Here is a 25692-nt window from a genome sequence, read left to right on the forward strand (position 1 = left end):
GGGCCTAAGAATGAGGACAGAGAGCGGGACAAATAAAGCCAGACACACCAATTATGTAACAGGAGAGGAGGGGAAGAGTGTGTTTGGGTCCTTTAGAAATGGGCAGTGAGTTACCCTGGAACACTGTAGAAAGGAATACTTTTTCACCAGTTGCGACAGACTGTGCTGGACTGCTTTCACTGGGGACACCCTGTATGCCAACTGAACTTAATGCACAGTAGAAGGAATGCAAAATTACCCATTTGTGACATTAAGTGGTTGTTTTTTTTTTTTTTTTATAAACAAGCAAAAGTCTTTTTGAATTCAGGCAGGGTGACTGCGTGGTTCGAGGGTTATCAAGCTGTCACAGGATCCACTAACATTATTAATAATACCGTGTGAAATAAAATTCTCTCTGTATATGGCTCTTTATGCTTATTTGGACAGCAATGCCGCTGGAAGAAAAGTAGAACAATACTTACAGCAACTGAGAATGACTGCTGTCACAAGCAATGCAAGCACTTCCACATTCTTGCTCTTATAATTTACATAGCACAATCTAAGAAGCATACAAAAGTATTTACTAATCGCTGTATACCTAAGGAATGACCTGATGTTGCAACCAAAACTGTAAGCTATAATCACTGGGAATTTACTGTACATGATTATCTTGAGTGTGTTTGTGCTCAGATTCCCCGTCGACTTTAAAAGGACTGTCTGCTACCAACGTCACAAACTTGATCCATTACTTAGTTCTATCCAAACACTGTCTTAAGCTCTCATGTTCATAGTTTTCCATGTTACGCTTATTTGGTGTTGGTTTAGATTAAAATAAACACTATTTGTTTTCATGGTGGACTGAAGTGGTCTTGACTCATGAGTTTTGAACTGGAAAGGTCAGATCAAAGATTCACCATCTCATCTCCCTTTTGAATCACAGCAAAATATGGAAAACCTAAGTCAGTGTCTCCTCAGTAGGCATCTGGAGTATGCTGTTTTAGTTAGATAAACAGTGGTATCTACATGGGGAACGCTCAATAACTTCATGAACTACTTGTACTTCATCATCTATTAGAAAAAAAATAAAGATTTTGCTTTGAGATTCCTAATCAAATTTTTTTTTGTGAAAAAAAATGGCAACATCTGGTTCTGTAACCAGCTTTAGGCTGTCCTCTCCTGCAGTCCGTGAATTTTGGCTAAACATCTTTGGCTATATCACACTGAAGCAAACATGTGAAATGCCCCTTTGTTTTAACGAAGCGTAAGCTGGACGACGCTTTGCAGCTTTCTACATTTTTGTGAGTTCTCTTCAAGCTGCTGTATTAATCAATTCAGGGTGCCACACTCAAAGATAAGCACAGCCACTACGCATGGCAAAGGTTGCTGACAAACATGAGAAAAGCAATGGCAAACACAAAGTGATCAGCATGATGGCGTAAGTCAAATAAATGGTTATTTTTTATTCATCTTCAACTTTCAGTGAACTAAAAACAAGAAAAAGAGAAAAAAAAAAAAATCAAAGCATGTTGGTTTCATGTATCTACAAAAAGAAAAGAAAAAAAAGAAGCAAAACTATTTCACATCCATGACCGCGTTTTCGAAAGGGAAGAGAGAAAAAAAAAATCTCAATGTGAATCCTTTTCATTCGAAGATTCACCTGCACATATATGCACCTGTGCACCCAGTGTGTATAGTATGTGCCGTTACCGCTTAAACCGTGCAATTTGATCCCCCCCCTCCCCACCCATCACACAGACATACACACAGACCTCTGAAACATCATGTACAAAAGCTTGTGTTTAGCATTAAACAGTGCAGGGCCTTAACATAAACAGTTAAGGCTCCTCTTTCTCACTCTCCCCCTTCCCCTCCTCCCCTGCACCCAGGTTTGAAGTGACATTACAGATGGGCAAGAACCCATCTCTACAAAATGACAGGAAAACAGAACACAGGGTACAGGAGGAAGAAAAAAAATAAAACATACATACAAAATACAGCAATTCCCTCTCTATCATTCTCACTTTTTTTTTTTCCCCAGACACTCACACACACAAAAAAAATGCACGCAAACAAATAATTTTAGAGAGAAAAGACATGATTGAACCCTGGACACTTGTCTGCTTTGTTGCCATTTGGTGACGAGGGAGAAACAAGTTTGGGAGGTAGAGGAAAAGAGAGTGTTGGGCCGACAGGGGGGTGTGGCAGGTTGTGGGAGGGGGGCCCAGCGGGTGTTATTTCTTGGCCTTGGCAGCCTTGGCTGAATTTCGCGGCGGGGTGACTGGCCTTCCAGATCCCATTCCTCCCCCTCCACCGTAAGGATACAATTTCTTATCTGCTGGCTTCAGAATCTGTGAGAGACAAAGACACTCATTTAGTTTGACATGCACACTAACACTTGTAATGACAGTAGAAATGAATCTAATTTGTACTTAAATGGTGTCCTGTGCAGTTTTTGCGTTGATAAACAAGTTCTGCTTGCCTTCAGTTTTTCTCACCAAAAAGCACAGTGGTCTGAATGTATTGCCTTCCTCATAAGACATTTGCAAAGCCAGTATTTTAAATCCTGTATTGGTTACATCTGTGTTGACAAGCTTGCAGTTTTCTTCTTTGCCCTTGTTTCGATATTGCTACATTTCTTTGCACAATACGACCACCAATTGTCGATCAGTGGTTGCACGCACATACGCAGCACAACTTTCTCCATAGTGAAAAACCTCCACAGGGTTCACATTAGTCCTGTTACAAGATGAAAAAGTACAGTCAAAGCCATGGTTTTACACACCTGGAAGGAGCACATGAGTGTTTCATCCACACTCATCATGGCACCGGCGTTGTCAAACTCTCCACAGTAGTTGGGAGCCGAGAATAGGGTGACGAGTTGCCTCTTTGCGAAAAACTCATAACCATCTTCTACCACCTGTGGACAGAATGTCAATACCACATACAAAAAGACAGAAACAAGGTCAGTCGGTGATTCGCTTGTTGGTACCGTTTTAGTGCAGCTGGTTGAGTCCTAGTACCACTAATTGTCACTTTACTCCTTATGGACATAAACCGATCAGCCATAACATTATGACCACTGACAGGTGAAGTGAATAACACTGATTATCTAGCAAGTGAACATTTTGTCCTCAAAGCTGATGTGTTGGAAGCAGGAAATATGGGCAGCCTAAAGATGTGAGTGACTTTGGCGAGGGCCAGATTGCAACAGTTTGTTGTGTATGGGGCTGCATACCATTATGACCAAGAGGGTGGTCATAATGTTATGGCTGATCGGTGTATATTACATATTAGTATATTTGAAGTAACCGCCTGCCTTTCTTGTTATTTATAGTGAAATTAATCTGATTTGTACTTTTTGGTAAAAGAGCTGAAATAAAATCCTGGTACACTTTTAAACCTTTCATAAAAAAAGTGAGAGGACAAATGCACGTCCCACTGTTTCAGTTAGCGAGGGCACAAGGCCTCCTGGCTTAACATTACCTGGTGCGCCCTGCATATTAGGTCCATGTCGTGTTTGTGCAAAAATTTGGCCACCACATCTGCCCCGAATGTGAAGGAGACACCACGGTCGTTTTCACCCCAGCCCAGCACGTCTTTGTCTGGATCAGCCCACAGCAGGTCACACAACAAACCCTGGTCAGGCACATCTGTGGGTCGCATTACTCTGCGGATCTGCTCCATAGACTGAAGATCAGGAGAGAGGCCTGGAGAGAGATCATACACCCAATCTCAGTCTGGTTTTCGTCTTCTAATGTGTATACTCTAATCCTCATGACATCTTACATTAACAAGGCCTACCTCCGTGACAGCAGAAGATTTTCTCATCTACAATGGCAGCCACAGGTAAACAGTTGAAGCAGTCTGTGAAGGTCTTCCACAGCTTAATGTTATACCGTCGCTTACCTACCAACCAAAGAGATGTTAATTTAGTGCAACAGTCAAGAGAACAGATTCAACATTCTTTCCGTTTAAAAAAATTGCTCTGCACTTACACTCGTCATAAAAGCCGTAGATTCGATTAATAGAGGCGCATTCATGGTTTCCACGCAGGAGGAAAAAGTTCTCTGGATATTTGATCTTGTAGGCTAGAAGCAGGCAGATAGTCTCCAGTGACTGCTTCCCTCTGTCTACATAGTCACCCAGGAACAGGTAGTTGCTTTCTGGGGGGAAGCCTCCATATTCAAACAGCCGGAGCAGATCATAGTACTGACCATGAACATCACCTGCAGAGGGCAGCAGAGGAATGCAATTTAAATGACAACACTTTGACTGCTACTGGGTGTAGCTGCTAGTGCATGCAGAGTCCACACTTAACAACTCATACAACTGGCAATTACAGATGAGCAACCTGTCTAGTAAATCATAAACACAACCTTATGTAATGATCATCTTCTTTTGCATGACAGTCAGTCTACAGTGTAATATGTTAGACTTAATGATATCTCATACTCTTGTCTTGATACATTTGTGACTTAGTTACCACTACATCCAAACTCACCGCAGATTTTGAGGGGAGCTTCGAGCTCAAGCAGGATAGGCTGGCTCAGGAAGATTTCACGGGACTTTAGGCAAAGGCCTCGGATCTCACCCTCTGTCAGCTGGACATTCTTCCCCGGTCGAGAGCCCTTGACTGAAAAAAAGGGAGATGAAAGGGACAGATGTTTCATAGGCAACACAAAGACAGACCTGTGCTAAGAGTTGTAAGAAAGACTGAATGAAGAAAGACATAAGACACAGCAATGAAACGTGATGCTTGGATTTAAGCCAGGACACCAGACTGGGATATTTACACCTCCCACCAGACAAATGCTGGCAAGTTCTGTTAGCAGTCCAGTCTAACAGCCACTTCAGCAGGTAATCACATCATTTAAACATTATATTATACTCTCGAATTTTGGAAATCACAAGTTACTAACACAAGATACACTTCTTAATGTTTATGAAACCACAACATAACAAGATGAGCCTGTGCACTATGCACAGAGATGCAGCATCTGAGAAAACGTGATCAGTGGAAAGTAACCCGACGTTGTCAGCCTCAAAAGTCTGCTTAGGTGGCAGTACAAACCCATGCTAGGAGAAAGATGTCAAACCCACTTCCCCTTCTAGCTGCAAAGACACTGCAATCACGCAATTAGAACTCTCTTAGTATGCACTGTTAAGAAATAAAGAACAGCATGCTATGAGCTGTAATAATACTGTTTCAAGTCACAACTAAGGTAAGTAACTAAATTAAATCAAATATAAACTGTTTAGCATGTACTAATGAAGGTAACATTGTGTGCTTGTCATCCTGATACTTTCACTGATGCTATCTGAAGAATTCAGCAGGTTTGTCAAGTCTCTCCTTGTCATTCTTTTTCACACTTACCACACACACTGAACGAAGCCAAACACATATCATGATAAAGACTTGGGAAAAAAAAGGAACCCAATTCATTTTCCTGACAGATTATTTCTCTTAAAATGACACCTTGCTGTAATACATGCTGTCATGGCTCAGATGCTAGAAAAGGTAGGAGTGCAGTGACAGCAACCAAATACCCCTCGAAACAAAAACAAAAAAAGGAGTCTCTCACAGGCATTCTAAAATGATTTATACCAAACAAGCACCACTGTTCATAGTTCAGATCAAAATATTTGCACATTGACATGCCAACCCTAGGGTGTGGACGTGGTGCCATGTGACTTTACCTCAGCACTGGTGTGTGTGTGTGTGTGTGTGTGTACACTACGGTGGCCTTACGAAAGACTGCGCCTCATGGAGTTTGGAATCCGGTTTGTTTGTATCACTGACAGAATCAATTACACCGCCATTCCTACGTGTACACAAACTGTACAAAGACTACTAATGAGGAGTCTCATTCCCACACAGCATATTCTATCACAGTCTGCTGACCGGGTAATGTACGTATAGAAGAGACACAACTGCCTCCAACCGTCTCGGAGATAATAATTGTCAAGCTGGGTGTGAACAGAGTTTGCTCTAATGTGTTTATGGGGTCGATTAAAGAGTTGTCAGGTGTTAGCAGACAAACAGATAAATGCTGTCACTTTGAATAGCCAAACAATCAAAGTGATGCAGATCAGGGGTGAGTAATTACTGCAGGAATAAAGCTCTATTCAAACTAGATCTGTTTGACAGCCGTCTGTAATTGTACTTCCTACTACTAGCAAAGTTACACGATTGTATCTAAATGATAGTTGTTTGGTCAATACTCAGATCATATTACTCATGATGGTTAACCATCCAATAAACCAGATATTCCAGATGAACACTGACAGAAAAGTGCCATCAATTTCACACTGCAATTACTTAAAACCGGTTTCCAATGTACTCTACCTCCTTCACAAGAAGTCAATTTGCCTTCATAAGCCAAAGTTTACATAAAATGACTATTTTAATGCCACCAGAGCAGATCTCTATGTGCAAATGCGGTTTCATTACACTTGTTGGTTGCCTTTTTGGTGAAAATGCTTTAGACTGTGATGACCTTCGACCACAGCAAGCATGAAAGAAACATTTGTGACTGATGTGACAGTTTTCCAGTGACTGGTAAAGCAGAAACACAGAGCTCTTGATTTAATGTAACATGGAAGGCATTTAAAAAAAACACACATCAATTTCACAAGTGATCAAATTAACTTGTGGTATCTAAAATCATAATTTAATTTATTACAAAGCAAGATTTAATTATATGTAAACAATTTGGGGAATCAAAATCTCAAAAATTGCTGCAGGGTGACTTGGACACTTTTGATAAACTGTGTCACAGATTGGATCAACGTGTAACTAACATTTGCTTGTATACGTATGGAAACAGGAGTTTTTTTCAAAGCTATAATCCATAACAAGAAGATCACAGATATTCTTTACTGTTCATCAGTTGTTGTTTCACACTGACACTTAATTGAAGACCATCTTTCAGTAAAACAAACCCAGTTTTAATAGTGCTTACAAAGAGGGCGGGTGAGAGTAGAAATCAACAAATGGACGGAGAATAATGGCTCTATCCTGAAGCGGCGACTAAAAGCAAAGTCATAAACAGTGAAAAGTAGGTATAAATACTGCAGTACTGCTTGTCACTTTAAACCTGGATTACAGAAGGCTAAGCCCTGACAGAGCTTACTCCAAAGTTAGCCACATAGCCAGTGGGCAACAGTGAGCTTATCGGGGGGGTTCGCACAAAAGGCTTTCCACCACACTGATCAGGGGGCAGAAAACAAAGAGCTGGACCAGCACAATAGAAAAGAGGTGTCGGGAGTGCTGGAATCAACAGTTGGTTTGGTCCGGCACTCCTGACTCAGTGCTGCGTGTCCTGGCTGAGCTTATGTGATGTCACGCTCTCCAGACATGCTATTAGCAACACATACTCTCAGAGTTCACTTAGCTCTATATCTACGACAGTAATCCAATTGAAAGCGCTCATTATCCAAACACATTTAATTGGTTTGGTCTTGAAGAACAGTCAGCAACCAGTGGGGTAACCTTGTTTTCCATATAGGAGACTGAGCTGGTAATTTATCAATCTCTTGACTCTGGAGTCTACTTTAGTCTTGGAATAAAAGTAGATCAACATAATAGTTATATTAACAGGCCAGGGGTTACTCTCAGCAATAAAAACCATAAACACAGACAAAAAAAAAGGTCAAGTGAGTTACATAAGAGGATATAAATACTGCCACTGTCAGGCTTGTTTGTCAGACAACGTTATCACGGCCCAAGTATAACAATCCATGTACAAAACACTGCCGCAACCAGCAGGGTCCACAGTCAAAGTCAAACTCCCGGGAGGCATTGTGACTGCACATGCATATTTGTGAATAATCCCAATCACCTTCACTAGCTCAGTTTGTGCAGATCGTGCAGGGCCTATATTTAAAAAGGTAAACAAACAGGGCTAGGGTCAAATTTATTAACAGTGTTAGGCCTGGGAAATTTTCTTTGTACACAATATTCTGTTTACTGGCCGAAACAACTCCTAATACTGTGACTTACGGCACAATTCTTTATGAATCACAACCACAAGACCTGTAACCGACGTACGTGATGTGGCTCCTGTGAAACAGTCATACAAAGCAGTCTCTATGCAAACAGTTCCATATGGGAAACACACACAGGTTTATGTGTGAAGTATGCATTAATGTGCGCACTCAGTGCACAAGGACAACTACAGAGGTCACAACATCATTTCTTTTCTCTTTAGATGAACTGTATGGTTTGGTGTAAAGAGATTTATGCTTCTGCTTGATGTCCTCGGGACTCCAGTTACACAATCATCCTGTGGATATGAAGATAAACAGTCCTGTTTTTCCTCATACAGGCACACACACTCACACCTCAAACCATAACAACTATGTCTCCACACACTGTACACAGTGGGAATTCAGACGTGTAAAATCTGCTACTTACGAATAGTTTGTGTTGGATTTGTAGAGCTGTAACAGATTACCGATCACTCCATATCTGCTCTCGCCTTGTGTCTCAAGTTTCTTTTTGCAAAACCACTCGAGTTGCAAGACTTGAATCATTTAAACACGAGATGTTTACAACATAAAAAACAAACTCAGAATTATTCTAATATATGCACTTAGGGAAATGTTATTTTTCACAGGGAGAACATAACATACAACACTGCTTTGTAGGAAAATTACGTCAGCAGATCATATCACAATTTAAATACGGTTAAGTGGAGTAGCAGAAATGGCCAACCAGCAGTTTCACACAGTATTTTAAGTGAGCGTGTGCCAATCAAAACATCTTTCTTTGTACACCTCATCAACAAGTCACTCTGGGGAAGGTTGTGGCAGCAAACTGTAATCAGATCCTCAACAGCTAAACAGTAAGCACAACACAGGACAGTCCGCCCATGTAACTGAGAAGCTCTGGTGGGAAAAAGGGCACAAATGGGGTCGTGAAAAAAAAAAAAAAAACTAATACTACAAGACTGTTCTTACAGTAAGCCAGTGTCAATGAGGGTAAACACATTGCAAATAGCCCCTCGCAAATTCTCCAGCTAATAACAGTCATTATTCAGACTGGCCATTTCTCTCATCCCAGCATCACCTCCAGTTAACGTATTAGACATTAAATCATAAACCCTAAACCAGTAATGTATGAAAAGATGCGTAAAATCTATGTGTAATATTGCTTTCTTTTACATGCTACTTCACCCATTTCCCCTTGATTTGCATCTCTAATTAAAAAATAAATTGATGGCTACATATATACACACATATATATATATATAAACTAGGTTTTGACTAACAATCTGTATAGAGCAGAGTTGATCTGGCTACAAGCTTCCCACCCAAACCCAACCATCGAGTCTGAGGACACAGCAATCTTCAGCAGGAGACTACCTTCAACTTCAGCCGACTCACAGCTGCAACATAAAAACACACCATTTCACTACCATCAAGATATCCCATAAACTAAACAAAGCACACAGCCGCACGGTGGAGGTTTTCGGCCACTCACCTTCCAAGAGACGCTGAATTATTGAGTCGATGTTTAATTTGTCTGGCTCCGCCATTTTCTGTATTTTCTGACGTCCTCGGGCAGTCGAGACCTTCGTGTTTCCGCGTTGCAACCTTAAATTTCAACAACACACAGAAAACGGAGACGGACCACAAACAGTTAGCCACTCACACTACACGTTTTTTTAAGTCAACACTAGTTAACGAACGAGTGCCTCGCAGCAGATAATCGAGCAACGTAAAGCGGGCTGTAACAATGAATGAGCTTATAGGCGAGCTGGAGCTAACAGGCTAGCTACTAGCCAAGTACGCTAAAACACAAACTAGCAGCAGGGAGGCTAGTTAGCTTTAACGTCCGCGAACCTTGTTGTTTGTTCCCACGACAGTCGTCCTAGGATGAATACGGTGTGAATATGTATCCTCTGTGAGCTCAGGCTTGGCCCCTTTTCCGTAGGTTTTGTCCGGGTCCCTTCACTCTTCCCCCAGGAACTTTAAAAAAAACAGAGGGCCGTTTCCACCGAAGCGTCTACGGTAGCGTAGAGGGCGTACTCCAACCGAGGTCTTCACGCGTTTCTCTCAACGTGATTGGTCCAGCCGGGGGTTTAGAACCCGAATCGTTTGCATTTGATTGGTCGCACGCCGGGTCAGTCACTTTAAGCCCCTCCCCCTCGGTCGTTTTACAGTGGCATCAAGGGGAAAGAGGTAAATCAGAGCTCAAAGTGCGACGCCCAGTGTTTACAATTATAAATGCAGTAAGAGCTCTATAATAAACACCATCAGGGAGGGTTGGGGTCTTTCTTAACATCTAAAATATCGTGTGCATTGTTATAAACACATTTACCTGTCATTCAGCACCGCTGGAAACGTGCCTCTGTGGGGCTCATGATTTTAAATTATAATTAAAGTTCATTTTAATTCTTTCTCGTCATGTTACTATATCTGCTAATCATGAAAGAAATACTGCTGAAAACCAGAGAGTAATGAGACATTTTTGTTTTGTTTTAATAGCATTTAAGTTTCCTGATTGTCCAGCTTTTTTGACATGTAGATCAGAAAGACTCACACCGATTGCTACTGCTGATATAATGTACCTAGGTGCATTTATTCATTATATATTATGTTTATACGTAAGTACAAATACGAGGTATAACTGGTAAATATTATAGCCTGCTTTGTACTTTGTACATTTATCTGCTACTTTTACAGTTTAAGATTTTACATACAAAACATATAAAACAGTTTATGAAATTGCTCAAATTATTCCCACCCCAACCAACTATAGCAGCATATACACTTATGTATGAATATAATAACAATCCAATCATGTAATATATGATAGTATAAAACTCAGAGGGGATATATTTCTGTAAGTTTTTTAATACTTTTATTTAATTTTGCTTTTTTTATTGTTACTTTTACTTAAGCAAAACAAATTCAAAACACGTAATTTGGTGAAATAGTAGCAGAAGTAGCTCCTCTTTGTTGCTGAGAATGTGTCCACCCTTGTATTATAATACAGTTGATGTACAGCGTCTGTTAAAATACAGTTAATAAACATGTAAAACTATATATGTGTGAGTTTGTGTGTCTCTCCGTCACTGAACCCTCCTCCAAATAAAAATCGAAGTATGTCTGTTTTATTATGCAAACAAAAACTATGTGTATAGGCATAATTGGTCTCACAACATTCCTTTTGCATTTCCTCATTTTCTTTCCATCCCCTGATCAATCCTTGCTCTTACGCAAAATCCCAAACCCACTCAGTCTCGGTTTCCTAAATCAGTCTCCTTACATTCGTCATCACAGTTTCGACAGAGGTAGGTGGAGGGAGGGGGGTAATGTGCAGGTAAGGGAACCCCGGTGGTATTTGTTTGGCTGCGTAGAGATGAAAATCAGCAGATGACTCAATTTTCTTTTTTTATGGCGAATAAAATGATTCACTCAGCATCATCACTGCAGTCACAACAAACCTGTGTGTGTGTGTCTTTTTGTTTTACTATTTTGATCAAGGATTACTGATGCCAAGGTTTATCCCCAGAGGTGTGTTAAGTAAGAACTCCTCTAAGATCCACAGCAAGGCTAAGGGTGCAAAAGAGAGGGAAACATACATACAGGACAAGTCCAGTCTTGATGGTCCTTTAGGTGTACCTCCCAGTTTAAGCCCGGCCCACCCTACACCTCAAATTCCTCTACAAATACACCATCTTATCACACAGTCTCTGCATAATTGTACATCAGAAAACAGCATCTTCAAAACAACATACAGGCAAGAAGAAAGGAAGAAATCTCAAGAAACACCTCACCTAATTCTAGAATTTTTCAGAAGTTCAGAGGACACAAAATAAAAAGGTAGGCATCATTTTTTTAATCCACTTTTTATGCAGATGGACAGCCTGCACTTTGAAAGGAGATATGATTCTCCAAAAGCTTGAAATAACAGAGGATGAAAGGATTGGTGGAGGATTAGTTGAATACCTTTTTATGAGCACCAGTAAAAATCATGAAAAGTGCAAATAAACAGCTGTGAGAGAGGAAAGGGGATTTTAAAAAAAGGTATGAAAGGCAGGATGTTGGTGATATTTTTTTCTGAAACTTTTGGTCTGTGATCCCTTTGTCTGTGTTTTAAGTTTGATAAGATTTCACACTTAGCGTGGAGTGTATGTTTATCCTGTAATTTGACTGCATTTTCTGTAATAGGAGTGAAACACATCTGATTTTAAATCCAGTGACCCACATCAGATTAGTGTTCAATCTGCTCTGAAAGTTTGTGATCTGGGGCGGGTCACATATGCTTAAAATAAGATATTTTTGTCCTGGTCTAAATCCAGCCCAAGTTACCCTGTCCAACCCTGGCTGGGTTATTGGCTCTCCTTTGTTATTTCACCAGATTTATGGTGTAGAAAATTAGGTTTAATAGTCCTCTATGAGTGTAACATGAGACATTTACAGAAAAGTGCAACAAAATGTGCTCCTTTGGGTGTTTTCAGCTGGTAAAGGTTTGTGTGAATAGTCTGTATGGATGAGGGCCTCCTTCCATAAAACAAAGATCATTCACACGCACTGAATACAAACTAAGAGAGACAGAATATAGTGTTTTATTGATCTAGTTTGAGTGCTTTTTTCTCCCCATCACTTACATTTATGTCAATTGTGTGCGTTTTTCATATTTCCTATATCAAAAGAACAATAGCAATTGAACTATTAAAACATTTACTTTAATACTAATTAATTAATTAAAGATACTCTGATTTGTGATATTAAAAAAAAATACTTCTTTAAACTTTTCATGCTTCCACCTTTTTTACTCAAACTTTAACTCTCATCTGAAGTTAAAGTAAAATAAATCCGAAGATAGAAGATGCGAGGGAGTGGTTCAGCCAGCGGGTGGAGATCCAGGAGGCCCGGGCCCGTCAGGACATGAATTTGTTTTAAAATGTAGCCATAAGCCACATAATCCTGTGAAGGCCTGTCAGGGGGAACGGGTGTTTGTCTGTTCAGATCACATATTCACAGTTCACAGATCAACAGAAACACCAGAGTAACAACAGATAAAAGGATCTTACAATCTTGGAACAGTGGAAGAGATTCAACAACTCCCCCTCTCTAACCAAAGGAGGGAAAACAGGATGAGTTCTTTTTTACTCAAACAACACTGAAGTAGCAGTACAAGGAATTAAAAGTAGAATTTGATATAAGTGAGCAACTCAAATAAAAAATTAAAAAATTAAAAAATTCTTAGCCGAAGTGGAAAAAGAGGATAAGTCTTAGATCTTGGGAAAGCCATTTAAAACAGGCACTCACACTTACAAAACAACAGTAACATTGTGCTGAAGGAGGAAATGTTAAGTACTACATTTGCTGCGTTAACAGCTGTAATTATCATCTTTCGTGCCTCTGATTTTCCTCTCCGTCTTGTCCTTTTACAGAATGGGATCTGTTGGAGTTCAGATTGTATGTGTGGCCCTCGGGGTCTTCGGCCTGATCGGGGTGATCATATGTTGCGCTATCCCGCGCTGGAAGGTTTCCTCCTTCACAGGATCCAACATTGTGACTGCACAGGTAATGAAAAACTTCACTACACCATAATGATTACTGTTACTACACAGCAGTAAAACTGTTCATCAGTTAACCGGCAAACAAAATGTTTATTTCTAATCCTTATTGTGCAAAAATGCCTTTAAGTCATTTGGTCATAAAATTACAGACCTGTCCTTTTAATGGTTTAAAATGGGCATTCATTTTAGTGTGTAGTTTTTTTTCTTTTACCACAATCCACAACAATATGTTAATGTGATTTTTTGTATAGTTTACGTTCATATGAGACTAGCTACACTCCATTTATTAGGATTTATATATAAAAAAACACAATAAAAGAAGATTATATTGAAGTTTTCAGGACCTCTACTTAATCAAAAGTAGCAGGATTTTATATTTAAGTTGAAATTAAGTTGAACTTTGTATGTAAAACCTGTTTAAACACAGTGGCTGGTAACGAAAGCTGTGAAATAAATGTAGTTTTCCCATTGGACTGTAGTGGAGTAGATGTGTAAAGTAGAATAAAATAGAAACACTCAAGTAAAGTAAGTTTAGTAAATGTACTGAGTTACTTTCCACCCCTGGATATGACTGATGTTTGAAATGACTGAACCTTTCTTTCTCTCCGTGTGTGTGAGTAGAGCAATCAGGAAGGCCTGTGGACGACCTGTGTGGTGCAGAGTACCGGCCAGCAGCAGTGCAAGAACTACGACTCCCTGCTGGTGTTGCCCTCTGACCTGCAGGCTGCCCGCGCCATGACCATCATCAGCTGCATGTTCGCCTGCCTCAGCCTCCTCATCCTGTTCTGTGGCGCCGACTTCACCACCTGCGTGCAGAACGAAGAGGTCAAGCCCAAGATCAGCCTGGTGGCCGGGATAGGCCTGCTGCTGGCCGGCCTGTTGGTCATCATCCCGGTCAGCTGGTCCGCCCACATTGTTGTGCGAAACTTCAACAACCCGATGATGGGCGCTGTTCAGAAGCAGGAGCTGGGAGCCTGTATCTTTGTGGGTTGGGGGGCCGGCGTGCTGCTCCTTCTGGCTGGAGGTCTGCTGTGTTGCTTCAGCAGGCCCAACTCTGGCAGCTCCGGTGGTACCGCCAAGTACTACAGCAACAATGCCTCTGCCCCCAATAAAAACTACGTGTAGTGGCTTTATGAAGGGGACTGGTGTTTTGAGAGAAGGGAGGGGAGGGTGATTTAGTTGGTAAAATACTGGGGAGCGATATAGTAGATGACACCGGGGGTTGTTTAGAAAAAAAAACAGAAAAAGTCTCTGTAAATACTGAATGCTCATAGTAACTGTCACAATTTCTTTCTTTCATATTCATAGTTATTCTGGTGATATTTTACACGTCAAAGCTGTTTTACTATTAGGTGCCGGGTTATTCTTAAGCTATTTGAAAGTACGTGGAAATTAATAGTAAAGAGGCTGTACATTTATAGATAAAACAGGTTTTATCCCAGCTGCAAAACTGTTGCATTCTCCACATTTTTCTTGAAATACTGCGTCTTTAAAATATCCAGACAAGTGTAAAGTAACATTCAAGTTTCTGGAACTCTGGAAAGCGTATTTGTGAGAAGAAAAATTATAATCCAAGCTCAACATTTTAGTATAAAGAGCTGCACTGCCTTTTTTAGATGCACTAGTGCCTCATGTTTTAGATATTGTTCAAATTAACCATTATTTTATCACTTTGTCACTTGTTTCTCTCCAATCTTTTACTCTTTCTATCATCCAGAGTCAGAAAAAGCTGCTCAAAATAGTCTAGTTTAACCAAAGGCACCTCAGTGGGCCTCAGGGAGCATCTGAGTGCACTTGTCTCTCTGATGATGCATTGGTCCACATGACATTTCAAACATTTTATATATGACGACATGTTTTGTTTCTCATTTTGTACAATGATGAGTATAAATGATTAAAATTTGGTGTAATTCAAATGTGTGTTTATTGTGTACTTCCTGTGTTTGGAAAAGAAAAAGTCAAAACAGTATTTTGAAAATACACAAGATTTTATTTCAAACTAAAGCATATATTAAAATAGGAATTTCCCAAATTGATTAGACAAACCAAATAAACAAATTCAAGCTTAAAGACAAAGAACAATAAAGTTACATTTTTGTCAACCGTTGTATTAAATCTCTCCCTTTGTCTCACTACAATCAGAAATTACAACAGTCTTTCCTTGACCCATTCTTTCTCTTTTGAATTATTTTTCTTGTATACCAAACTTCTTTAGTTTAATTCTTGCTCTCCAGCTCACTCACACGCTTGGTCAGCTCCTCTAACGCTGCTTTGAGGTCTTTCACCTCCTTTCTCAAGGACTGGACCTCCTGAGAAACAGACAGACAAAGGAAAGAGTATGTTTGATTACACACATATTGTAGATTTATACGACATTTGTTGTCTAGGTTGCAGCGGTGGAACTAATGATAAAACTTTGGGAGAATTTTTGGAGCAATAAAAATGGTTTAATTTGATCTATTGACAACAAAACTCCAAATATAATAGCTAATCAGTAGTGGATGAAGTATTTAGATCCTTTACTTTACTAAAAGTAGCAAAAATATGCATACAGGAGTCATGCATTTAAAATTGTACTACTCATTATTAGTAAATATATACTTACTGTTTACTTACTATTAAAAGTACAAGTACAAGTGTTATATTTTAATGTGTAGTTGAGTATATAAGTATAGTAGAATACAACTGACATACTCAAGTAAAGTACAGGTAAATCTTCATTACAGTACTTCAGTGAATGCACTTGTAGCACCACTGCAACTAACATAGTTTTGAAACAGTTTGAATGTAACATGATATTTAGCTTTAAATGTTTAAATGTCTCACCCCGCTGTTATCCTGCTGACTGCCAGCAGAAGCAGTCGTGGTCTTCAGGAGAGACTTGTGAACTTTGAACTCCTTGGCTTTGGTGGTCGTTGCAAACCCGTCCTTTAGAGAGATCAGAATGGGCGGGGCATCTTTTCCTTGAAACCATTCATCGGCTTCGGCTGAAGGCTCAGGACCGACGGTGTCTGGGTACAGATCCTCCTGGAACAGATCAGACTGTGCACGGAGAGAGGGGAAGAGTTAAAGACAGAAATGCATAAATTAACCCACAAACTGTCTGATAAAAGTAAGTGAATGTTGTACCTTACGTGGCACCGTCATCACTATGGGCTCACATTTCCTCTCATGGAGTTTGTAGAATCTGAAAGTAGAAAGATTTGTTTGTATTTTAAATTGTTCAGTCTAGCTCGAGACATTGAAGGAACGAGGCAAATTTTGCCCTCAAAATTAAACACTATAAACAAGTCTACAGCTGCTCTGTGAGGCTGTACATGAGGTCAGGTTCAGGGGAACATACATGTTTGTACAACATTTCGTGTCAATTCATCTTATAGTTGTTCATATATTTCAGTCTGGAGCAAAGTGGTGGACCAACCGCATTGCCATCCATAGAGCCACACCCCTAGCATAGCTAAAAAAAACTGAGCTACTTCTTGTTTTATGAAGACATAAATGTCACTACCTGGCGATTTCACATTTGTTGACCTCCAGGCCCCTCTTGGGCATGTATCCCATCCCCTTCTGGCTCTCCTTGCTGCTGTACATGGACAGATAGTGGACGTAAGGAGCTTCATCTGTCACCTCAAAGTAACGGATGCTGCTGTCCCCCTGTGAAGGAGATGTGAACGTCAGTTGTCCGTGTGGGTGAGGCAGACACCGAACCAGAGTTATTTCAACATCTAAATCTAACCTTGCCACAGAGGTAGACGACTCCAGTGTCTGGGTCATAAAATGGAAGAAGGACGCCACTACTGGTGTCCAGTTCCTGCAGGGTCAGCGGCTCTTTAAAGTTGTTCTGTTAAAAGAGATTAAGATACACAGAGTTATACATTTGATTATATCTAATGTGATATCCTGTATTCAAAAGGGCTGCTAGAGCAGACTACAGGTAAGCCAAGGATTCATTTAATTAGATTTGATGTGGGATAGTGCAGAGCAACAACGCCCTTATAGTGCTGTAAGATAGGCAGTTGTGAAACAACAGTGTTGTAAATACAGTAAATAACTCGTAACAAATCATTAACACTTATTACCACAAAGGGTCAAACTTTCAAGATTTTCACGTAAGTCCCCCTTCTCTCTATAAATGCTTTTTGCATATTGTTATGCCATTTGGATTTTTGAGCTTTACTGAATGGTGTGTGGGCAGAGTTTGACCCAGAAGGCTGTTTTCACATTCATCTTAAAATCTCAGTTTAAAATATATACTGAATGTACAAGCAGGAGTTTGTAGTAGATGTAATTTTACAAATTCTTGCTCTTGTTTGAACTGGTTTGAAGCGGGCAGGATTGTTGTTCATGTTGTCAGGCTACTGTTGACCCCACCCACACAGTTCTGATGAAGCAGATTAAATGAGTTTGTGACTGCTAAACTTCTGATATATTATAATGAACAATGCTTTTTGTATTGGCCGGGTGAACAGTTAGTAATGAATATTTAATGCTGAGAAATACAAAAGATTGTAAAACACTTTTTCAGGGGGATAGAAATAAGGATCATGAATCTTGGTTAAGTGGAAAAAGAGATAAAAGTCTTGAAGCTGAACCCGCAGGTTGTTGACACTCACCGGGTCCCACAGTGCCACCTGTCTCTCACTCATGCGACTAAAGCCGGTACTGAGGATCTTCCCGTCGGCCACAAACACCGCCCTGATGGGCCTGGAGCCCTCATGAGGCTTCTCCTTCTCCTGTAGGCGGAGCAGAGCTGGTGTTAAAGACAGAGCAACAGACTTCTCATCATTATCATGTGCTAGAGCTTGAAATAATAATACAAATGAAATTAAAAAAAAGAGATTAATTATCAATTCGATAATGCTGCTGATTAAAAATGTTAAATGTCAGACTCCCCGTTGTGCTTTATACAGTACTTACTTAATAAAACAGCTAAATCTCACTCACAAATTATAGAAACAGTCATCATTAGAGATGAAACGATTTGTAAATGAATCCATTAGTCGACTGACAGAAAATTAATCTGCAATTATTTTAATGATCAATTGTTTATCATTTGTCAAGCAAAGATGCCAAACATTTGCTCAAACCTCTATTGCCTTGTCTTGTCTTACATCTTATTAAACTGCATATCTTTGGATGTCAGTGAAGTACAAATAAAAGCTATTTGAAGATGTCATCTTGCACTCTGGGAAAATTGAGTATTTTTCATTATTTTATGACCTTTTATGGACCAAACGATTCATTTATTAATCAAAAAATGTATCCATAATGAAAATAATCCTCAGTTAAAGCCCTAATCATTGAGAGAGAGAGTTAAATGTCACAAATGTTTGCAGACAAATCTAATTTAAGACTGGTAAAGACGCAGTGGTGTTACAAAGTAGGGACGGTAAAGAGGAGGAAACCTACAATGAGGACGGTGCCCTTGCGTGGGTCCAGCACCCTCATAGTCTTGTCCTTGCAGGAGGTGAGAATCCTGGAGCCGTCCCTGTTCCAGCAGGCACTGTAGATCATGTCAGTGTGCACACTGTCGATCCTCACCACTGCCTCTCCACGAGCCACGTTCCACAGGATCACCACGTTATCACAGCCTGTGTAGTGAAGTGAGGTGTGGTGAATCAAAACAGGGCTTCACTGTGGGTCATTTAGTCACAGAGGAAGACAGTATGGATTAAACAGTGATAGCTGCCAAGACTATGCAGAAAATAAAATAAAACATATTCACTGAACCTTATTTAAATAAAGAAATCCAATGAAAAAGTCTTTGCAGAACTAGACACACAGAGTGATCTCTGCAATAAAAATAACCTTACCTACTGTAGGAATGTACCAGATAATATATTAGCAGCTGTTTGAGCTGGGCAATAATTCAATTATTGTTTATTCACCTTATCTACTACTGACATCCTGATATCATCAGTTTCAATCATATAGCCCTGTCCTTTATCTCTCAGCTGTTGGTCGTATTATTTAGCTCAGTTTACTGTCTAACACTCACAGATTGAGTGGTTTAAGGAGTCCTGTGAAATGTGTCAACAAGAGCGCTGATAAGTGTTCAGTGTGAAGAAAAGTGGGTGTAGGCTGTGAGAACTTCCTGTGAGGCAAAGGTGTGAGTCTCATTCAACAATACATCTGTGACATTCATACCACCCTGGTTCTGAACAGGAACAGACTATCTCCCTCTGTCTGAGCACGTAAATGCCTTGAGGGTGTAATACCTGCACTCATCAGCACATTGTGGGCGGTGGGGTGCCAGCTCAAGATGCCAACACGTTTAGAGTGGCCGTCCAGCTTGACAACAGGATCTGTGAGTGACGTGGTCAGCCCGCTGTCCGGGATCTCCCAAATCTATTCAAATATTCCAGATTAACACTACAGTCAATGCTCGAAAGATCAGACTGAAACTTCATGCTTGATGTTACGATACAGTAATGCCTACCATGACACTGCAGTCCTCAGAGCCACTGGCAATGATGTTGTCATTATGAGGACAAAACTCGATGTCCAGGACCGGTCCTGTGTGGCCACACACAGTGGGGTAGGACATGTCGATACGTCCTGTCTGCAGAAAGAAAAACATTGGGAAGGGTGGTGAATACAGCTCTCAGAGACCAAAGAGTCATCCATAGTGTTATGGAGAAACATGGCAGCTACAGAAGATGATGATAGCAGGTTTGATAAGCAAAGAGACTGAAAGGTTACACACTACTATAATGGAGTAAAAACATGATCATTTAGTCTAGGTGGAAAGAGAAAGTTAATAGTCAGCTGATACAAATTCCACAGCTATGCCTTCAATTACTCCTTAATGTCTAGTAACTGTGTTAGAGAGGAGATCAGGGCCAAGGAGATGAAATCCCATAGTTCCTCTGGTTCTCCCTCCATGGCCCAATCTTGGCTGCCATTATGATGATTCATTTTATGTTTTATCTGTTATTCTTAATAAGATGGGCAGAAAACTGAACCAAATTATTATTTATTATTGGTCCTTAGAGCAAGATGAGACAAGCATGATGGCACTAATATTTATCTCAAAACACGATGAGTATTTAAATGTCTCCACATAATTTTTTACGCCCACCGGTCCCTTGATTACTTTCCCCTTGAGAATTATATACTACATCAGAGACTTATTTGAGACTTTTGTAATACCACATAGAATATAGTTAGAAATACATGTTTCACCATACTAAACAAAGTATTTAAGTATGATGGAAAACCGGTAGGTTAAATTATATTTTATTTTTAATCCTACCTTTAGTTAATGGATATATAATGTCTTTTGCTATCCTGCAATCACATACAAAAATATTTTATAGATAAGATCACTGTAACACTTTTTCAAGCTTCTTCAATGCTTTTTAAGACTTCCCAAGGCCTACAGATAACCTATGTATTTTAATTCATAAGCTTCATCATTTAGGTGATCCTGAGAGAAGCTTTACTGAGTTCAGATACTTTGAGAAATTAAGATGTTTAGATGAATATGAATAAAAAGGCCACATGGTCACACAAAATGCAATAAAGAGATTTCAAGCCACCTAGCATACTCAAGAAGTGGCTGCAGAATAACTGTGTTGAGGCCACATCCTGCCCTGGGTGAGCTGACAACGAACTCCTAATATGGTGAAAACTTCTGAACAGCAGCGCGAGTGACGTGTAGAGAGACTCAAAGTCGGCATCAAACTTCCTTATTCAGCTGAATGTGTGTTGGTGACTGGCAGTATTCAAATTTCAAAACTCGAGCATGGTGTCAAAAAAAAAAAAACATTGCACCAACTAATCTAAAATGATCAACATATCCAAAAATGGTATTATGAGACGCAGAAGGACACAGAGAGCTAAGCAGCATATATGTTTTTCTCCTTTGTGCCAAGACAACCAGGGTGTTTCCTGTGACCCACCTTGCTCAAGGGCAACACCATGAAGGCTCCTCCACCACTGGCGTCCACAATCATGGCCACAAATTTGGGGTTAACGGAGCAGAAGTTGCTGTCCCATGTCATCTGGGAGATTCGGATGTCATCGTAGCATTGGTCAGCTTTCAAAGCCTGACCAAAGACGTGACGGAACTTACTGGTCCTCACAACCTTCCTGGACATGGTGAACTGGAAAGAAAGCAAGGGTTAATATGAGGTCAGGCAGACTTGTACGTGTTCCTATAGTAAAACCTGAAGTAGTCTATGATAGTGGAAACAGATCTGTTAATTCAAAATATCATCATTTGAATGCATATGAGACTAATCATGTCAAAAAAGAGTTACCTGCAGCGATTCCCTTTATGTTTATGCTTTTTAGATTTAATGTGGAAATAAACTGACAGACACAAAGCTGACGACACAGCTGAAAGACACGACAGAGGAAAGCAAAAAAAAAAAAAAAGGAAGCAAAAGCTTTCACAACTGCTTCCTCTAGTCTGTGTTTGACTGCTACTCTGCCTTCTCTTTCTTTAATTTGGGATTCTGTGTGTTGTTTAAATAATTGTCCATGCTGAAGAGAATTGTACAAAACAACAGCATGAAGATGACACGTAAAAAACAATGCGATGTATTATCAGTTAGGCTGCACATGTTGTTTGCCTAAAAAGGTAAACGAAGCAGCAGTTACACCACATCCTTCAGAGAGAGCAACACTCACAACCACTAACCCCTCTTGCCAAATTTGTCTCCCGGACTCTTACTGATTTTCCCACAGGTACACACACTGGCAAATGTATATTTTAGTTGTGAGTTAAAACACGTACAATATATGTTCCCTTTACCAACGCAGAAATCAGAACTGAACAAGTAATGAAATTTGTGCGACGCCTCGAATCCTGCAGAATATAGAATACCAGCTGCACAATAAAGAAACCTTGCACTACTCAGCAACAGTACCATCAATCAAAAACACTGAATATGTTTTCCTTTACCTCCATTTGTAGATTTTACTTCCTGAAATCTGCAGCCGCGCCTAAGCTCAGGCTCCCAAGCGTACAATAGTTTTGCTGCATGTGCATCACAAGACCTCTCTGGCTGCTCTGTACCTAATTTAATAATCCTTTACAGAGTGAGCTGTAATTTTATCAGGAGCCTAAATGCATGTCAATAATCTCTCTCTACCGCTGTCTCTCTCTGTTGTGATGGAAAACACTGGTACAAAGTAGGAAACAATTCACTAACTTGAAACAAGAGAAACTCAAGCCATGGGGATCGTGAGGATCAAAGATGCTAAACTCAAATCAATGTTGTTCTATTATCTTTACCTACCCATTATATCATAAATATACCTGTTAAAGATCAAATGATATCTTCAGAGATGTTTTGTAGGTGAACTGGATGAAAGATGTTGCAGGCCTACCTGGGAGTCGTGTGGGGGCGATTCAGCTCAAGGAGTTCTGGTGCTGCAAAAAAACACCCTGCCACCAGAATGAGGACTTAGAGCAGACGGTAGGTTAAAGTACATCACAAAAACTGCTGGAGGAAGTGACAGTTTCAAACGCTTGTGGAAGTGGGAGGTGTCTCTGTGACACTTTTGAACTGCAGAAGACAACACAAAAGAGAAGATGGCGAACGTTTTGTGAGATCTTTTGATTGATCTTTTGAATGAGATTATATTCAGATAAAAATGTCAGGACACAATACATACCTACATACATGTAGTTCAGTCTATTCCTGGTGACAGGTGTCAACAAATGAAAGCAGATTCAGGCCCTCATCGCTCAGGTGTCACTTCATAATCTGAATCTCTGCATTTCTTAAAAGTGCATTGATCATTAAACAAGTTAAAAGGACTCACTAGTGTTGATGCAGCTACGATTGTTAAGCAGCCTTCACTGCAACGTGGTCAGACAGCTGGAAAACCGTCAGCAGCAAAATGCTTCATTATTAGTTATTCTTGACAATTACATATTGACAAAACCGTCATTGTCACATGCGGGGAGGAAATCTCGCCCTTGGCCAACCAGCCCATCCAGAGCCTAGGAAGGCAGTACATTGCAGAGCTCTCTGACAAGCAGAGGGGGAAAGAAGCTCTGAAACAGCTCTCAGATGGCCTGGCCAGAATCGACCAAAGCCAGCTCCCTGGAAGGCGTAGAGTGTTGTGCTACAAGTTCACTCTGTACCGAAAGGGGTGTTGTTGCCACTGAAGATGTGCAAAAATCTCTCATCTGCTGCCAGTAGGACTGACACAACTGCCAACACCAGAAATGGCTAGGGCTGCCTCAATGCCTCTCAGACATTGGCCTTTTTTTTGGAGGAATGCACTACAGCTGCTGCTCCAGTCCATCAGCCCTGATTACAAACAGAAAAAAAGGTCCTGGAACTGAGGAAGTCTGCCACTGTTTAGATGTGCAAATGCCTCCATCCAAACAGAACAGAAATGGACAGTGTGACTTAACCAGGCGATCAGCAGGCTGCAACAAGAGTACAAGAGGCCCGACTGTACATGCAGTAAGTAGAGGAAACCAATGGTGGTAGCTGAGGTGAGAAGGGCAGAGCATGGCCGCTTTAAGATCAAGGCCATGTCACAGGGTCACTGGGGAGTCCAGACAAAATGGGAGGGCATCGTTGACAGGTCAATCGGTTTGGCCGATCTTTGGAAGATACCACAGTCCAGGCTCACTTTTCTCATCTGTGAAACATACGTCACCCTGCCCTTCCCACCAAACCTCCACCAGTGGTTCGGCAACAAGGAGAGCTGCTCCCTCTACAGTACCATCAATGCAAGCCTCCAACATATTTAGTCAGACTGCACTCAGGGGTGCAACAGATCATGCCACATTTAGTTCCTGAGGAAGCCAGCCAAAACACTCGAAACCTGCAGGCAGGAGACAAACACTATACAAAGTGTTTTGCAGGAAACAGCTCGTCCACTTCATCAGGCTTGGAGTGGGCTACAAAAACACCTGCCTAAGGGCTCCGTCAAGACTCCTCTCCCTCGGCAAGGAGTGGATCATAAGAGTCAACCTTGGTACACAATTGCAGTTCCCCAGAGAAATAACAACCACATCTCTGTCTGCCAAGTCTGTCATCGTCATTGAGCTCACAGTTCCACGGGGAGAAGGGAGCTGAGGCTGCCCATAAGCAGAAGAGAATTAAGTATTCAGAGCTGGCTGCTCGATGTAGAAAGGCGAGCTGGAGGACCATTATCTACAGCGTGGAGGTGGGGTGCCAGGGCTTTGTCAGCGGGTGCTCAAAGGAGGCGGAGAAGGACGGCTTCTGGCTGTGGCCGAGGAAGGAGTTGGGGTACCGGCTAACCCAAAGGCCAGTTGCAGGGAGTGAGAGACCCTGTGCCACCAGGAGATGTACCGGGTTAAAGGAGCAAAATGTTGATGATCAGTGGTCCTCTGGCTGGTGACCCTGCAGCTGACCCAAGGGCACCGTTGGAGGTGCAGCAGGCAGTGATGCCTAACAGGTAGCAACACCCACTTGTGCTTCCAGTGAAGGTCTACTAAGGGAAAATAAGATAACATACATGACCCTCCCTGATCTCTCTTTTTTTTTTTTTTTTTTTTTTGCAAAATTAGAGGATTTTTTATCCATTCAATTAATCCCCTAAACCCTAATTTATTTACTTTGATGTTCACCTTTTCTAAGACTAAACCCAAACTTAACTTAAAGAGGTTGTAAAGTGTGACAAAGACTTTGAGACTAACACTTGGAGTCATTTCAGGTTGAACTTGGAGACTACAAATTACCCTGCTTTGCAAACTGGGAACATCAAGTTTTAAAGATGTGAGATGCCAGTCAGGGGAGGTCTAATGAAAGCTTTAAATAACCACTGCAATTACATTAGTTCTAATCTACTCTTTGAAAATGTGAGGTCAAGTAATTTCTCTTCTGATTGTAAGGTCATTCAAGCCTTATTATACACACGCGCACATACTTCTATACTTGTGAGGACCCTCATTTGACATAATGAATTCTCTAAACCATCAACACTACATGACTCCACTCCGTTTTTTTGATGGTTACCAGTTCTAAAATTAAACCCAATCTATAAACTTTAACCTCCAACCCTAAACTATAAGCTTTACCTTAACCTTTCTTTTCTAACAAACTTTATCCCTGATTTACTTCTTGAAGAGCTGAGGTAGTGTCCTCATCTTAGAGGACTTTCCTTCTATCATTATAGAGACAGTCCTACTCTTGTGAGTACCCTCACTGACATTTCCCTAACTTAGGGAACTCATATT

At 40.7% G+C, this 25692-nt stretch overlaps 3 protein-coding genes across 4 annotated transcripts; 1 reads left to right on the plus strand and 2 right to left on the minus strand.

Moving 5' to 3' along the window:
• Window positions 1-1419: 1419 nt before the first annotated feature.
• ppp1caa (protein phosphatase 1, catalytic subunit, alpha isozyme a) lies at window positions 1420-10008 on the minus strand. The gene is made up of 8 exons (XM_051388761.1): window positions 9826-10008; window positions 9464-9576; window positions 4481-4612; window positions 3975-4205; window positions 3781-3885; window positions 3463-3686; window positions 2762-2896; window positions 1420-2327 (listed from the first exon to the last, which is right to left on the minus strand). The coding sequence occupies exons 2-8, from the start codon at window positions 9516-9518 to the stop codon at window positions 2211-2213; spliced, it is 999 nt and encodes a 332-aa protein (XP_051244721.1). The 5' UTR covers window positions 9519-9576; window positions 9826-10008; the 3' UTR covers window positions 1420-2210.
• Window positions 10009-11647: 1639 nt separating this feature from the next.
• Window positions 11648-15433, plus strand: cldni (claudin i). The gene is made up of 3 exons (XM_051388763.1): window positions 11648-11811; window positions 13389-13521; window positions 14139-15433. Exons 2-3 carry the CDS (start codon window positions 13390-13392, stop codon window positions 14640-14642), a joined length of 636 nt encoding a protein of 211 aa, XP_051244723.1. The 5' UTR covers window positions 11648-11811; window position 13389; the 3' UTR covers window positions 14643-15433.
• Window positions 15434-15486: 53 nt separating this feature from the next.
• Window positions 15487-23014, minus strand: coro1a (coronin, actin binding protein, 1A). 2 transcript variants are annotated; one of them, XM_051388755.1, is made up of 11 exons: window positions 22857-23014; window positions 21422-21625; window positions 19957-20079; window positions 19736-19865; window positions 18927-19108; window positions 18131-18250; window positions 17254-17358; window positions 17026-17171; window positions 16647-16704; window positions 16344-16559; window positions 15487-15826 (listed from the first exon to the last, which is right to left on the minus strand). In XM_051388755.1, exons 2-11 carry the CDS (start codon window positions 21617-21619, stop codon window positions 15734-15736), a joined length of 1371 nt encoding a protein of 456 aa, XP_051244715.1. In that variant the 5' UTR covers window positions 21620-21625; window positions 22857-23014; the 3' UTR covers window positions 15487-15733. The 2 variants fall into 2 exon arrangements, with proteins under 2 accessions (XP_051244715.1, XP_051244716.1); XM_051388756.1 differs by lacking the exon at window positions 22857-23014 and adding an exon at window positions 22786-22805.
• Between the last annotated feature and the right edge of the window lie 2678 nt (window positions 23015-25692).

The sequence above is a fragment of the Dicentrarchus labrax genome, unplaced genomic scaffold (genome assembly GCF_905237075.1).
Source record: "Dicentrarchus labrax unplaced genomic scaffold, dlabrax2021, whole genome shotgun sequence".
Lineage (NCBI taxonomy): Eukaryota > Metazoa > Chordata > Actinopteri > Moronidae > Dicentrarchus > Dicentrarchus labrax.

What these genes read in the sequence shown, in the direction of transcription:
- ppp1caa (XM_051388761.1), bottom strand. Translation starts at nt 9,518, where the DNA reads ATGGCGGAGCCAGACAAATTAAACATCGACTCAATAATTCAGCGTCTC. An exon ending in CTACGGCTTTTATGACGAGT is followed by an intron (nt 3,886 to 3,974) that starts GTAAGTGCAGAG and finishes TTTGGTTGGTAG; the next exon opens with GTAAGCGACGGTATAACATT. An exon ending in CACTCATGTGCTCCTTCCAG is followed by an intron (nt 2,328 to 2,761) that starts GTGTGTAAAACC and finishes TGTCTCTCACAG; the next exon opens with ATTCTGAAGCCAGCAGATAA.
- coro1a (XM_051388755.1), bottom strand. Translation starts at nt 21,619, where the DNA reads ATGTCCAGGAAGGTTGTGAGGACCAGTAAGTTCCGTCACGTCTTTGGT. An exon ending in CTGAGGACTGCAGTGTCATG is followed by an intron (nt 19,866 to 19,956) that starts GTAGGCATTACT and finishes ATATTTGAATAG; the next exon opens with ATTTGGGAGATCCCGGACAG. An exon ending in AACAAATGTGAAATCGCCAG is followed by an intron (nt 16,705 to 17,025) that starts GTAGTGACATTT and finishes TTCTACTTTCAG; the next exon opens with ATTCTACAAACTCCATGAGA.
- cldni (XM_051388763.1), top strand. Translation starts at nt 13,390, where the DNA reads ATGGGATCTGTTGGAGTTCAGATTGTATGTGTGGCCCTCGGGGTCTTC. An exon ending in CCAACATTGTGACTGCACAG is followed by an intron (nt 13,522 to 14,138) that starts GTAATGAAAAAC and finishes GTGTGTGAGTAG; the next exon opens with AGCAATCAGGAAGGCCTGTG.